General features: G+C 41.4%; 1 protein-coding gene across 11 annotated transcripts in view; it reads right to left on the bottom strand.

The window, feature by feature from the left end:
- LOC140219924 (sodium-independent sulfate anion transporter-like) overlaps positions 1-12,297 on the bottom strand; it is a 521,780-nt gene that overhangs the window by 168,408 nt on the left and 341,075 nt on the right. For all 11 annotated transcript variants that reach the window (XM_072290106.1, XM_072290101.1, XM_072290100.1 and 8 more), the window contains exons 5-6: positions 2,075-2,154; positions 1,898-1,952 (exon numbers count right to left, since the gene is read on the bottom strand). In XM_072290106.1, the coding sequence (XP_072146207.1) occupies positions 1,898-1,952; positions 2,075-2,154 (135 nt within the window). The remainder of the gene's footprint in view (positions 1-1,897; positions 1,953-2,074; positions 2,155-12,297) is intronic.

The following is a 12,297-nucleotide window of genomic DNA, read 5'->3' as shown; positions in this document are numbered from 1 at the left end:
AATCCGCTCACTGGCTATTGCCTCATTCTCTGGAGTGCCTGCTTTTAGCTTCTTTTGCACGGATTCAGCCATGGACGTTGGGACCGAATGAGGGTAGCCAGCTTTTGAAAGCCTAATGAACTGCGTGTTAAAAGTGTCCTGCATCTTGCATTCACAGGACATCTTGAGTGCTGACCCCGGGGAGGATGAAGCTATAGCTCTTTTTAGAAGCTTAGAATGCGCGGAGTCATAAGGAAGTAGTTCCGTTCTTGCTCATGGTGAATAGCACCAGCATACATGACCCTTTGAGAACATAAGGCTTAAATCCAAGAACTGGAGTGTATTGTCTATGGCGAGTTCAAATGTGAATGACAGGCCTTTCGCGTGAAGTTTAAAATCATCTAAAATCTTTCAAACATGAAAATAGTTAAGAATACTACCCTGGTCCATCACAACTAAAAAATCATCAATGTATCCAAAAACTTTAAAATCATCTGAACTGTGCAGACTGTTGTCAAGCGTTTTGTCTATTTCCGACAGGAATATGCTGCACAGTAAAGGTGTTACACATGATCCCAATCATATGCCCTTTTACAAACGCAACCGGTTGTCAAATGAAATAAAATTACTCTTCAGGTAGGTCTTAAGTAAAACTAAAACGTTGTCCACACGCATACCAATAGTATCTTGAAAAGGAATATCCTCGTTCAGTTCAACACACTTCCAAACCGCAGTAAACAACGCGTCGTGAGGCATAGAATACAACAGGCCTTCAATGTTAACAGAGAATGCATAACCATGTTCTGGTTTTGCTGGAAGAATTTGCTGATGTCATCGGAGTTTACTACGAGAAAAGGATAGTGAATGGAAAGTTGTTTCAGGCTCTTTAACAAAAACCTACTAACTTGAAGTTGCCATGTGTTGCGCTCACTTACAATGACTCTCAAAGGAATATCTTGCTTGTGGGTTACTGCAATAAAAAACACACTCAATGAACCATACGCGCTTTAGTGCAATGAACCATAGCACTTGCATAAGCCAGACTTCTGTTGTTTTGTACAACGTGGAGCTTGCTTTCTTTAGATATATCAAGTGATCTTGCCAGCCGTGATAATTGCCCTTGGTAGCGGTAGGTGCACCTGCATGTTGGGAACAGTATATATACTCCTCTAACTGTCTTTCAAATAAAGTTGTTAGTAGTGGCTGTGACGTGTTCTGTGTCCCTTCCGTATAATTGTGTCTTGGCGCTACATTATTTCGGTAAAAGAATTATAAAGGTTTCAGTTGACAAAAAAGAAAGAAAACATTTACGTTGTGTGATCTTGTACATATAGGTATATAATGCCATAAATAACTGTTGTAGGGTAAAGTAAAAGGTTTGTAAATGAGAAACAACAAAACATATCTGGTGCACCAATGACTATGACAGTAAGGAAACAAACAAACAGCACATCACCAGATGCACATAGTGGAGTGCTGTGCTCGATGAAGGAGCTAAGTAAAATGCCCCACTTTAAGAGAATCTAAGCATGACGAGATTGGTCAAATATAATAATATGCCTAGCCTAAATTGACATGGCAAGGGCAGACATGCTCATATAACAATTGGTAGCTATGGTGCATTTGCTCAGGAACTGGTTTGTCTGGGTAGTAACCATGGCTCTCCTGCAGCAGAATCATATAGATGAAGACTCCATATTCATCTGTATTTCAACACCCGTTGTTGTCCCTTACATTATTCGAACAAAACAAATATTTAACAACTTTGAATAGTAAATTCTATTAACAAATACAAATCAAACAACCAAGATAGCTTAATATGCACACAAAATTGACTATTATTTGTGTACACCTATTCAATTCTAATCTGAACAACTGAGCATCACGTTTGACAAATATATGTGAGCAGTGTACTCACCCTGATGAGGAGCAGCAGAATGACACACGTGACACCCAGCAAGGAATCTGCCAACCTAAAAAACAAAAAAAAGGAAATGTTTACTCATGTTTTGTACACACCACTGCATACATACAGGATGACAAATGCGACAAGAAATTGAGCAGTCTGCAAACAAAGCTACCGGCCGGCATTCACCTCATGGTGTAAAGGTGCGTGAAGAACTGGTACATGGTGTCGAGAAACTCCTCAGCCTCAAACTTCATTCCAAATAGAGACTGAAATGAAGAAATAAAGAAAGAGAGCACATAACCAAACAACTAAATCATAAATATTTGGTATGACACTTGGCATCACATTTCCCAGCATCAAGCCATTTTCTTTGCTTATCAATTTCTGAAATACAGTATGGTCCAGTGCTAAGGATACACCTATGCAGTAATAAAGCCAATATGTAAATAGAACATTTCTTATGCTTTATCTGAAATAAGTGACTGATACAATCAATGGGATGTACGTTTGCACATAAAAAGTTTCCCTGTAGATCTTTATGTGATATCTCAGCAATAATCGCTGACAGAGTACTGACTGTGCTTAACAGTGAACCATACTGTACTACAACCCAAATTAAACAACAGAAAAAAAAAAAACAAGTAAAACACTGATTAACGCTGGGCTGTAATACCTTGCAAGACTTGCAAAAGCTGAAAGTAGGTAGCAGTGTGTGGCCTGTGTATCCCCCGTAGTGTTCCTTCTTCTTTTGCATAGACAAAGCACACAAACCAGACAAAACATATGCTACATTTAGGGCAACATTTATGTTGTGATCCCTGAGTAAGCAGCCTGGGTAAAAAATGCCCCACTCCTTTTCTTTATAAAGCTATATAGGTGTCTGGCCTAGATAACCTAAAAAGATCACTTGGCAATCAATAGAAGGTTTATGTGCATGTTTCCAGAAAGCACTGTAATCAATTTGTGACAATTAAAGCTTGAGAAATTCAATGTTCTTGCTACCCCAAACACATCTCCAAGTTTCACTTGGGCCATTATGCTTTCAATGTGTTTTAAACATTTAAAACTGTTCAATTCTAGCAATTCTATAGGTGTAACGTTAAGGGATAAGAAAAGAGCAGATTGGGTGAGGGAACAAACGCGCGTTAATGACATCTTAGTTGAAATCAAGAAAAAGAAATGGGCATGGGCAGGACATGTAATGAGGAGGGAAGATAACCGATGGTCATTAAGGGTTACGGACTGGATTCCGAGGGAAGGGAAGCGTAGCAGGGGGCGACAGAAAGTTAGGTGGGCAGATGAGATTAGGAAGTTTGGAGGGTCAACATGGCCACAATTAGTACATGACCGGGGTAGTTGGAGAAGTATGGGAGAGGCCTTTGCCCTGCAGTGGGCGTAATCAGGCTGATGATGATGATGATGATGAATTCTAGCAAGGCTTTCAGTAACTTCAAACCATTTGGGTTCACAAGGCAGAACTATGAAGCCAGAAGTGGGTAATTAAAAGCCCCTTGTAATAATATATAAACCAAAATGTGTAAGCATTTCAAGTTCACATTGTTATGCTGTTGACAAATGCCAGTAAAAGTTGGGGCCACAGACGAAGTTACACTTATTTGGCTCTGTTACCTCAGATGTGCATCCTTAATTAATGCTATCTTGGCCTTCTGCATAATAGAAGCTAGCAGTGACCGATTTCACACTTTTGTACTCAGCACAAAATTGTGCCTCAAAATTGTTTTTGAGGCCAAATTTTATTCACTTTTGCACAATTCAAACAAATACTGCAGTACAGTAGCCAGTAGCTTGAATTAATGCAAAGCAACTGTATTTTTTTTCTCTAATATACATTAACTAGAGCTGAATCAAGATCTACTTGCAACAGCACATTTTTCAAAGTCTCTTAACAGCAGCATTCATGGAAGTATGGGGCTAGGTGGCTTCTCACACCCCTACATACAACGGTACATAATTCACGAAGACTATTATGGCAACAATGGAAGCAGGAATGTCAAAAACTATCTGGGTATCTATTGACCAAATAGCAGCATACATTTAAATGCGTGCTGATGTAAGCAAGATTAAAAAAGATTGGCTCATTATAAATAGTGGAATTGAGCACTTCCTTTCGTTCATACTGAATGCTAGCTACGCCTTTGCTCTAACTATGCAAAAAGTTGAGGCGTGCTGACAGGACACAAGAGAAGAGAAGTGGACAACACGAACGCTGCGTTCATGTTGTCCTGTGTTGTGTCCTGTCTGCACGCCTCACCTTATTGCATAACGAATTCTTACCAACTAGCTCAGCTTTCTGTCGTTTTTTGCTCTAACTGCGCTGTTCTTATGGGCAAGTATTCTTTATTCTGTTGACAGTGTAACAACCCTGAGCAGGATGAGCAAATGAGAAGTAAATACAATAAAACCGTGTTGATACGATTCCATTTAGTACGATTTCCCGTAGCCAACGTTTCCGATAAAGAACACAAAAGTTAATGCAGAAGCTCCTGCGATAGCTGTCTAAGTATGCATAAGCATTGTGCCACTTGCTCATCTCCATCCAGCCCGATGCCATTATCAATGTTACAGAACTTGATCCAACCCTTATCAACCCTCATCGGTCGTTCGCTGATCATGTTTGCTAGCAAACATGATAAGTCATGTTTAATTAAGACAGAGTTCATTATGCTACTTGAACCCACAACCATTGGTGTTAATTAAGGCGAAGTTAGATAGCCACAAGTAATTAAGACATAGTTAAGGCACTTGAGCCCTTCACATTTGGTGGGAGTCGAGCCCATGACCTTTGGTGTTTATTAAGGTGATTTTATGTTAATTTATCGAAGCTCTTGCAAAACTACTATTACATTTGCTGAGGGGGGTATCTAATGCTTTATTGATGGTTCGGATGCTTGTTTTGAGCTTGTTCTTTATTGAAACGTTTGATGTTCCGCATGTTGTATGGGTGATTTAAATGAATGTATGCACTGTTTGCTTCACTTTGCTGAGCGCTTGTAATCTATGCCTTACGTGGGTATGAGCCATTGCATTTTTTGCTTGCTTACAGGGGTATGAGACATTGCTTAAAAGGAAGCTATAGCTCGAGGGGTCCAATCTAAATACATCGGAAAGGAAAGTCGCTTTTCTCGGCAACCACTGTACTAAATTTGATGTGGGTTTTATTTAAAAAAGAAAGTCAAGATCTAGCGATGCTTGGTAACAAATTTTTCATTTAGGGAGGAGGAGGAGGAGGAATAAACTTTATTTGTGCACAGCAGATTTGAGACCTAGGCCTCTACCTAAATGACGGCCTCGAGCCCTTGGACCCTGGCGGCATCTTCGGCCTGCTGGATTGCCTTGAGTTGGTCTTCCGGTGCACAGCTGAGCAACGCGGTCTCCCACTGCTCTTTGGTCTTAATTATTTTATTCTGTATGGGTGTACGAGGACAAGCCCAAACAATATGTTGTAGGTCCGCCCTTTCTTCACAGAATCTACACCTATCCGTGTAAAGGTCCGGGTAGTAGCGGTGGTAGGCCACCGGGTTCGGATATGTATCTGTTTGTAAGAGGCGCCATGCCGTCGCTTGCCGTCTATTTAACGAGGAGGGTGCCGGGGGGAAATGGGCCCTTCCCAATTTATAGTGTTTGGTGATCTCGTTAAAGCTGGTCATCCGGTCTCTCTCCGTTCCCAGTATTTGTTGCGTGTCACCTGCTCGGCCTGTCAGTTCTCGAGCCAGGTTGTGCGCTATTTCGTTCCCGGGAAGGGAGGAGTGTGCGGGTGCCCAAATAATGTGGATGTCGCGATCTTCACGAAAGTTGTTTAAAATTCTCAGTGCTTCCGGCGAGATTCTTCCCTTTGCATAGTTCTTGACGGCTGTCTTGTAGTCGCTTACTACGATGTTAGCTTCCGTGGAGGCTATTGCCAGTGCTAAGGCAGCTTCCTCCGCCACCTCTGCCTTCCATGTTTTTACCGTCCCACTAACTCTGCAGTCACCCTCCAGACTCGTAGCAACTATGGACATGCTATGTCCATTTGCGTACTCCGCCGTGTCCACATAGACCACGTCCCTGGCACTACGGAATCTTTTGTGGAGAGCTCTCGCTCGTGCGTTTCTTCGATCTTGGTGAAACTCCGGGTGCATGTTTCTGGGGAGTGGGGGAAGTGATAGATGTTCCCTTATTTTCATTGGAATACTGTCGGAACGCACAGTAATGAAACCCTATGACAACGAAATATTTTCGTATCCCCTGCGAACGCCCATAGGATTCAATGCATATTGTACCTCTCGACAACGAAATGTCGCTGTATGACAATCCCGCATTAAGATGATGAGCAAAACGAGAACAAGGTAAAAGTGGAAGCCAAAGTTTCAACAAATGGAGTTGTCTTTTTCAAGGTGACATATGTTTTTCTCGCCACAGTATATACCGGGTGTCCCAGCTAACTTTAGCCAGAGTTTAAAAATATGAAAATGCCACATAGCTTGATAGAACCAAAATAATGTTGTTTGTTTTCGCTTTGAGAAACCCAAATTATTTTTTTTTCATTCTGCCCAATTAGATAATTAGTCAGAATTGATGAACTTCTCAAATGTTATAATTACATGAAAAGTGTCAATGAGAAAAATGTGGAGCAACATGAAAAACTCCCGATACAGCTTTCTGTTGCTCAATACGTGTTGCATAAAAGTGTTTTTCTGAGCATGAAAGAAGCCCACAAATGCATGCAAAATTGTCGCATGATATGCCTCTTCAGGCACATTGCGCGTATTCGCAGGTTTCTTTCCTGCTCGGAAAAACACTTATGTAGCATGTACTGACCAACAAAAAGCTGTATCGGGAGTTTTTCATGTTGCTCTACAATTTTCTCATTGACATTTTTCATCGAAGTATAATATTTGAGAAGTTGATTAATAAATTAGAGCAAATTATGTAATTAGGTAGAATGCAAAACATCTGAGTATTTCCAGGCGACAGCAAACGATTAATTTAGGTCGGTCCAGCTACACAGTTAGTGGCAAGGGTGTAGAATCGAAAAGAAAGATGTGCTAGTCAGCGTTGGAGGTGCAATGTGAGGTACACGGTGTCTACCAAGTTGACATTTCCAAATTCCCCGAGTTTTCCAGGTTTTCCCTGAGTGCCTTTGTGAAATTCCCTGAGTGATGCAGAACTATGTTTTATGTCAAGACAGGCTGGAACTATATCGCCCGATGCTGTCACTCTTTAGTAAGCGTATGAAATTTTTTTTTAAAAGAACCGACTTAAAGGGACCCTGAAACGATTTTGACGACTTTCTACAAACGTACTGAGTCGTTAGAGTAGGTCCTTCTGATCATTAATTGACACATCTAAGTGCTCCGCGTAAAGCGTGTAATTTATTATAAGGTTTTAAAAATGCACATCACTGCCGATCGGAGCACGCTGCTCGGCGGAATTTTAAGCCGCCCCTACCCATATGATGAAAATCACCCATATGACGTCAGTGGGGCGAGCTATCCGATTGGCTGACCAGGGCGCATGATCAATAATTTTTCCAACTTTATGGTAAACAAATGATCTTCGTAATAGTTGGAATGTTAGTTCATTTGTTTTTATAAACAGAAAGTAACATAAAGAGAATGCACAAGAACGATTTTTCAATACAATTAAGCAGTTCCGGCCCACAGCAAGTGTCGTCTGCTTGTGTTACAACGTACTCCATTTTGACGAGAGCTCCGCGGTCAGAGTCGGTCTCGGTCTTTTCGCGAGCACTATGATTCGACTTTGTTGCTTTGTGGACTGCAAACGTAGCGACTGGCAATATGTCAAGCTGCGACATCGTGTCCCTCTGCAAGGCAGCATACGAGCGAGCTGGCTGCTGCGCATCGGACTGCCGCTATCCGATCGGCGCCAGGGTTTGCGCGTTTGTGGCCGTCACTTTACACCGGAAGATTACTAACGCAATAGCGTTTCGCGAGTCCAGTATTAGGGCAAATGCAAGCGCAAGGGGACAGGGTCTGGCCGCTTGACTGTGCCGTAACGGGATGAGCCATGGGATGAGCAGAATCGCAAATGCAAATGGTCTGCACGGTGCAGCCACCTGGTGGCACAGAGCTCAACCATACACAGTAGCAGTAACGAAGTGTATTCTTCTTTGGCTGCTGGTGTGTATTTTTCGCAGGAGTGTAATCATCAACACTTTGTTTTTATAAATGTTTAAAATGTTTTACACTTGGTTAGGGCAATATTAGCGCTTTGTTTGGCTGGTTAAGCGCTGCGCCAACAAGTGGCTGGACCGTGCAGACCGATCAGGCCGCACGTACGTCTACGCTAAAGTTCCTTCATCAGCTTGAGTTTATGCCTCCAGTCATTTGCCGAAATGACCAGCTTGCCTGTGGTTACCGGAATACCAGACACGTTCGGCGCTACGACAGAATGCTCGCAATGCACGCTGCTTCGATAGCTCTCGCTTGGGGTTGACGGCCAAGCGGCTAGCGGAGAGGTTTCACGCGGGCGGGGGCGGGCTCCAAAACAACCGGAAGTGGACGATGTGACGTCGCATCGTGACGCGAAACCAGTGAAGGTGGAGCTTAGCCCCGATCGCTTGGCGAACGAGTTGAGGAGGAAAAGCATGACTAGGGAGGAGGGTAACTTCTAATCGCTTGTAGCTCCATTAATACGTAACGCTTCACTTAAATTGTGGTGTGAATGTTCTACTTAAGCTGTACCCTATGCGTCTACAACATTTGTCCGAACCGTTTCAGGGGCCCTTTAATCCAGTTTGAATACTAAGGAGTAGTGTTTATGTTATTCAAAAAAAGAATAGAAGGTAGGGGTTAGTAAAATGCACAGCAAATAAAATGTCTTCGAAAGAAATTGCAAATCGAGTCTGACATTCTCAAATACAAATAAAAAGGAGATGCATACAGAAGCAAATATTTTCGAATATGAGCTATTTATACCAACTGATAGCAAGCTCAGTGGTATGAGGCCCGAATTTTGTCACAATTGAGAGCCTCTCTCAACAGCTCATAAGTCAACCTCAACTGTCCTGACATACTCTCAGCCCGCGCACGACGCCTCAGTGTTGTGTTTCACTGCTTAAAGAGTTTATTTTGGTTTGCATGAGGGACACCTGCATCTCGGTGTCAGCCAAGAGTGTTTTTTGAGCTCAGGCTCCTTCAAAGAAGCGCTCGCATACTTCATTCCCCGTTCATTCCTCAATGCGTCGGTCCTTTCTGTTCTCATGCTCCTTTTGTTGTGCGTTCGCACTACGGACCATTTGAAGCATACTTTTGGTCAGTTTACAGTCAACATTCAATTTTTCGGACCCCCTAGAGGCCGCGAAAACTTGAGAAAAATCAGGCAGTCCGAAAAAATAAATGCATGTCTTTTACTGCTCTTAAGGGCTAAAATCGACACAGGCACGTCTGAAAAAGCTCTGAATGTCTGTCAGTACACTTATTAGGCATAGCGGTGCTCCTGCTGTGACAGGAGGGGGCGGGTGCACGCGTGTAAAATTAAGGAATATATACCGTGTCCCGTGACAATTGCCTCTTCCTACGCTTGTTAAGCTTGAATGAATGTGTGTGGTTTAGTGGCGCAAGGGCCAGATATGGCCAAAGAGCGCCAAGACAGTGTTAGTGATTTCACTGTGGAATGATGAGTTCTGTGAAGAAGATGCGACTTGGCTGTAAAGGGGCCTAAAAATAGTCGCTGTAAAGTGCGTAAAATCTACGTGCTATAAAATTATGACGATGACTAATGACGAATACTACATGTATAAACATTAAAATCCGTCATAGAAGAATGATGCAAAATAGAAAATATATGAGATGGTAAAATTACTTGGAGCACTGCTGCCTCGCAAGAGCCCTTGAAACACAAGGGCCTAGAGGCATGTGCTATACGAAAGAGCTATCACAGCAGCATCCTCTGAAGAGAGGACCCGCTACGAACATGTGGGGCTAACAACATGCAACACAACATCTTTCAGAAAACTTAGGACTCCGTTGGTGTCAAATAGCAGTTCTGGGCCGAGTAGCATTACAGGATGTAGGGGGATGTGCTGCCGGTATGCTAGGGAAAAATGTTTCCTTCTCTCAGATTCGGCTGCCCGACACTCCAGGAGGACGTGGAGGACGGTCAGCCTCTCCTCGCATCTACCGCAGGTTGGAGGATCGTTTTCAGTGAGTAAAAAGTTATGCGTGCCAAATGTGTGTCCTATTCTGAGGCGACAGAATAGGACATCTGTTCGCCGTGATTTTGTTACGGAGGGCCAAGAACCTAACTGTGGCTTTATCACGTGCAGTTTGTTATTTACTTCTGCGTCCCACATACATTCAATCAATCAATCAATCAATCAATCATTTTTATTATTACATAAAGATAATATACAGATAGAAGTATACAGGAGGAGGTCCCATAGTTAAAACTGAATTCGGACCTCCTGTTCATGGTTAACACAAAAGTTCATTTAGCAAGCAACAACAGCTCAATTGGTACAATTCCAGTAATAATAAATAATGAAATACAAATCTAAGTAGATGAGGTAATTAATAGACAATATAACGGCAGTAAGCAATATTTCAAAACTAGATAAAACGAAAGTAAAAGAGGAAGAAAGCGAAAAAAATTAATTACATGTTGGAGTACATAACAGTGGCAGGTCTACAACGAAAATCGGATTATACAATGCATAGTGTCACTTACATATCACATAACAGAAAATTTTTTAGTTCATGATAAAATCGATGGGCTTTCAGGAGTTTTATTCTAAATGGTAATGTATTCCATGTTGATATGGCTGCAAAGTGAACTGTCTGTTTCCAATAATTAGTGCGCACTTTGGGCAGAATGAAGTTATTATGATATTATGCAGCGCAAAACGAGTGGAGTTAGTGTTTGTTAGAGATGATATAGGAATTAGCGACAATGATATTTTGTCATTTATTATTTTGAAAAGAAGAGTGGTAAGGCTGTATTTGACAAGGGCTGCAAAGTCTAGAATGTTATTTGCTTGTAGTAACTGTTTAGCATTGGCGGTGTGTGGATTCGACGTGATTATTCTAATTGCCTGGTTTTGGATGGTTTATATCGGTTTTAGGTGAGTAGTGTACGTGTTACCCCAGGAGGTTATGCAGTAGTTAATGTGAGAGCGTACAAACGCGAAATAGAGTGAGAGCAACACAGGTCGTGAAAAAAATGGACGCACCCTGATGAGAATGCGTATTCCATGTGATAACTTCTTTTTAATATGCGTTATATGGCAATGAAATTTTAGGTTAGAGTCAATAATAACACCTAAGTACGTGCATTCTTCACTTGCTTGTAATAAATGGTCACCAATGAAAATGGGCGGAATGCATAGTGATGATTTATTTTGGGATGAGAATAAAGTAAATTTAGTTTTAGTAGGATTAATGGTAAGTCTATTCATTTTGCACCATTCTAACAAGTTATAAAGATCACTATTAAGCTTGGTTATTACCGTTGACAGACATTCGCCAGAATTAGCAATTGTTGTATCATCGGCATATAGTATACATTTAGAAGATGTGAGGCAGTTAGGTAGATCATTAATATAAAGTAGAAAGAGTAACGGGCCCAATATGGATCCTTGTGGTACACCTAAATTAGTCATTTTACGTTTAGAATTAGCATCAGAAACGCTAACAACCTCACATCTGTCTCGTAAGTAGCTGCGTAATAGTAGTAAAGGAGGACCTGTGATACCAATTGAACCTAGTTTAAGATAAAGAATTTCGTGGCCAATGCTGTCAAATGCCTTTGAAAAGTCTACAAATAAGGACGGTGCGAATTTACCGTTACCAATGGCTTTCTTTAATTGATCAGTAAGAGATGCAAGTGCTAGGTCAGTAGAGTAAACGGATCTAAATCCAAATTGGTCAGGTGAAAGAATATTAAATTTGGTTATGTATTTGATCAATCATTTTTCGATTATTTTCTCGATGACCTTGCTAAAAAAGGGTAAAACACAGATTGGCCTGTAGTTAGATAGTGATGAGCGATAGCCTTTCTTAAAAACTGGAATAACCCTACCATGTTTAAGCTCGCGAGGAAATGTGCCTCTTTTAAACATGAGGTTAATAATTTCAGACAGTACAAATGATATTGGTTTAGAAATTATTTTAACATGACCAGGATGAATGTTGTCCAGTCCAGCACTAGTTATTTTTAAATTGTTGATTACTGATACCACCTCATCAGGAGCGGTTGGAAATGAATAAAATGAATGTGGAAGGTGCTTTGATGCGTATAAGTTGTGTTGAGTTTGAGTGGAGTTATTAGCAAAAAAGAAATCACTGAAAGCATCCGCAATCTTAAGAGGTTCGAAATAAGTATTGCCATCGTGGGACATTTTAGTTATGCTATCCGCTCCTTGTTTCCTATTCAAAAAGGAGTTCACTATT

Source organism: Dermacentor andersoni, chromosome 8, assembly GCF_023375885.2.
Source record: "Dermacentor andersoni chromosome 8, qqDerAnde1_hic_scaffold, whole genome shotgun sequence".
Lineage (NCBI taxonomy): Eukaryota > Metazoa > Arthropoda > Arachnida > Ixodida > Ixodidae > Dermacentor > Dermacentor andersoni.
This window is presented reverse-complemented; position numbering and strand designations above follow the sequence as displayed.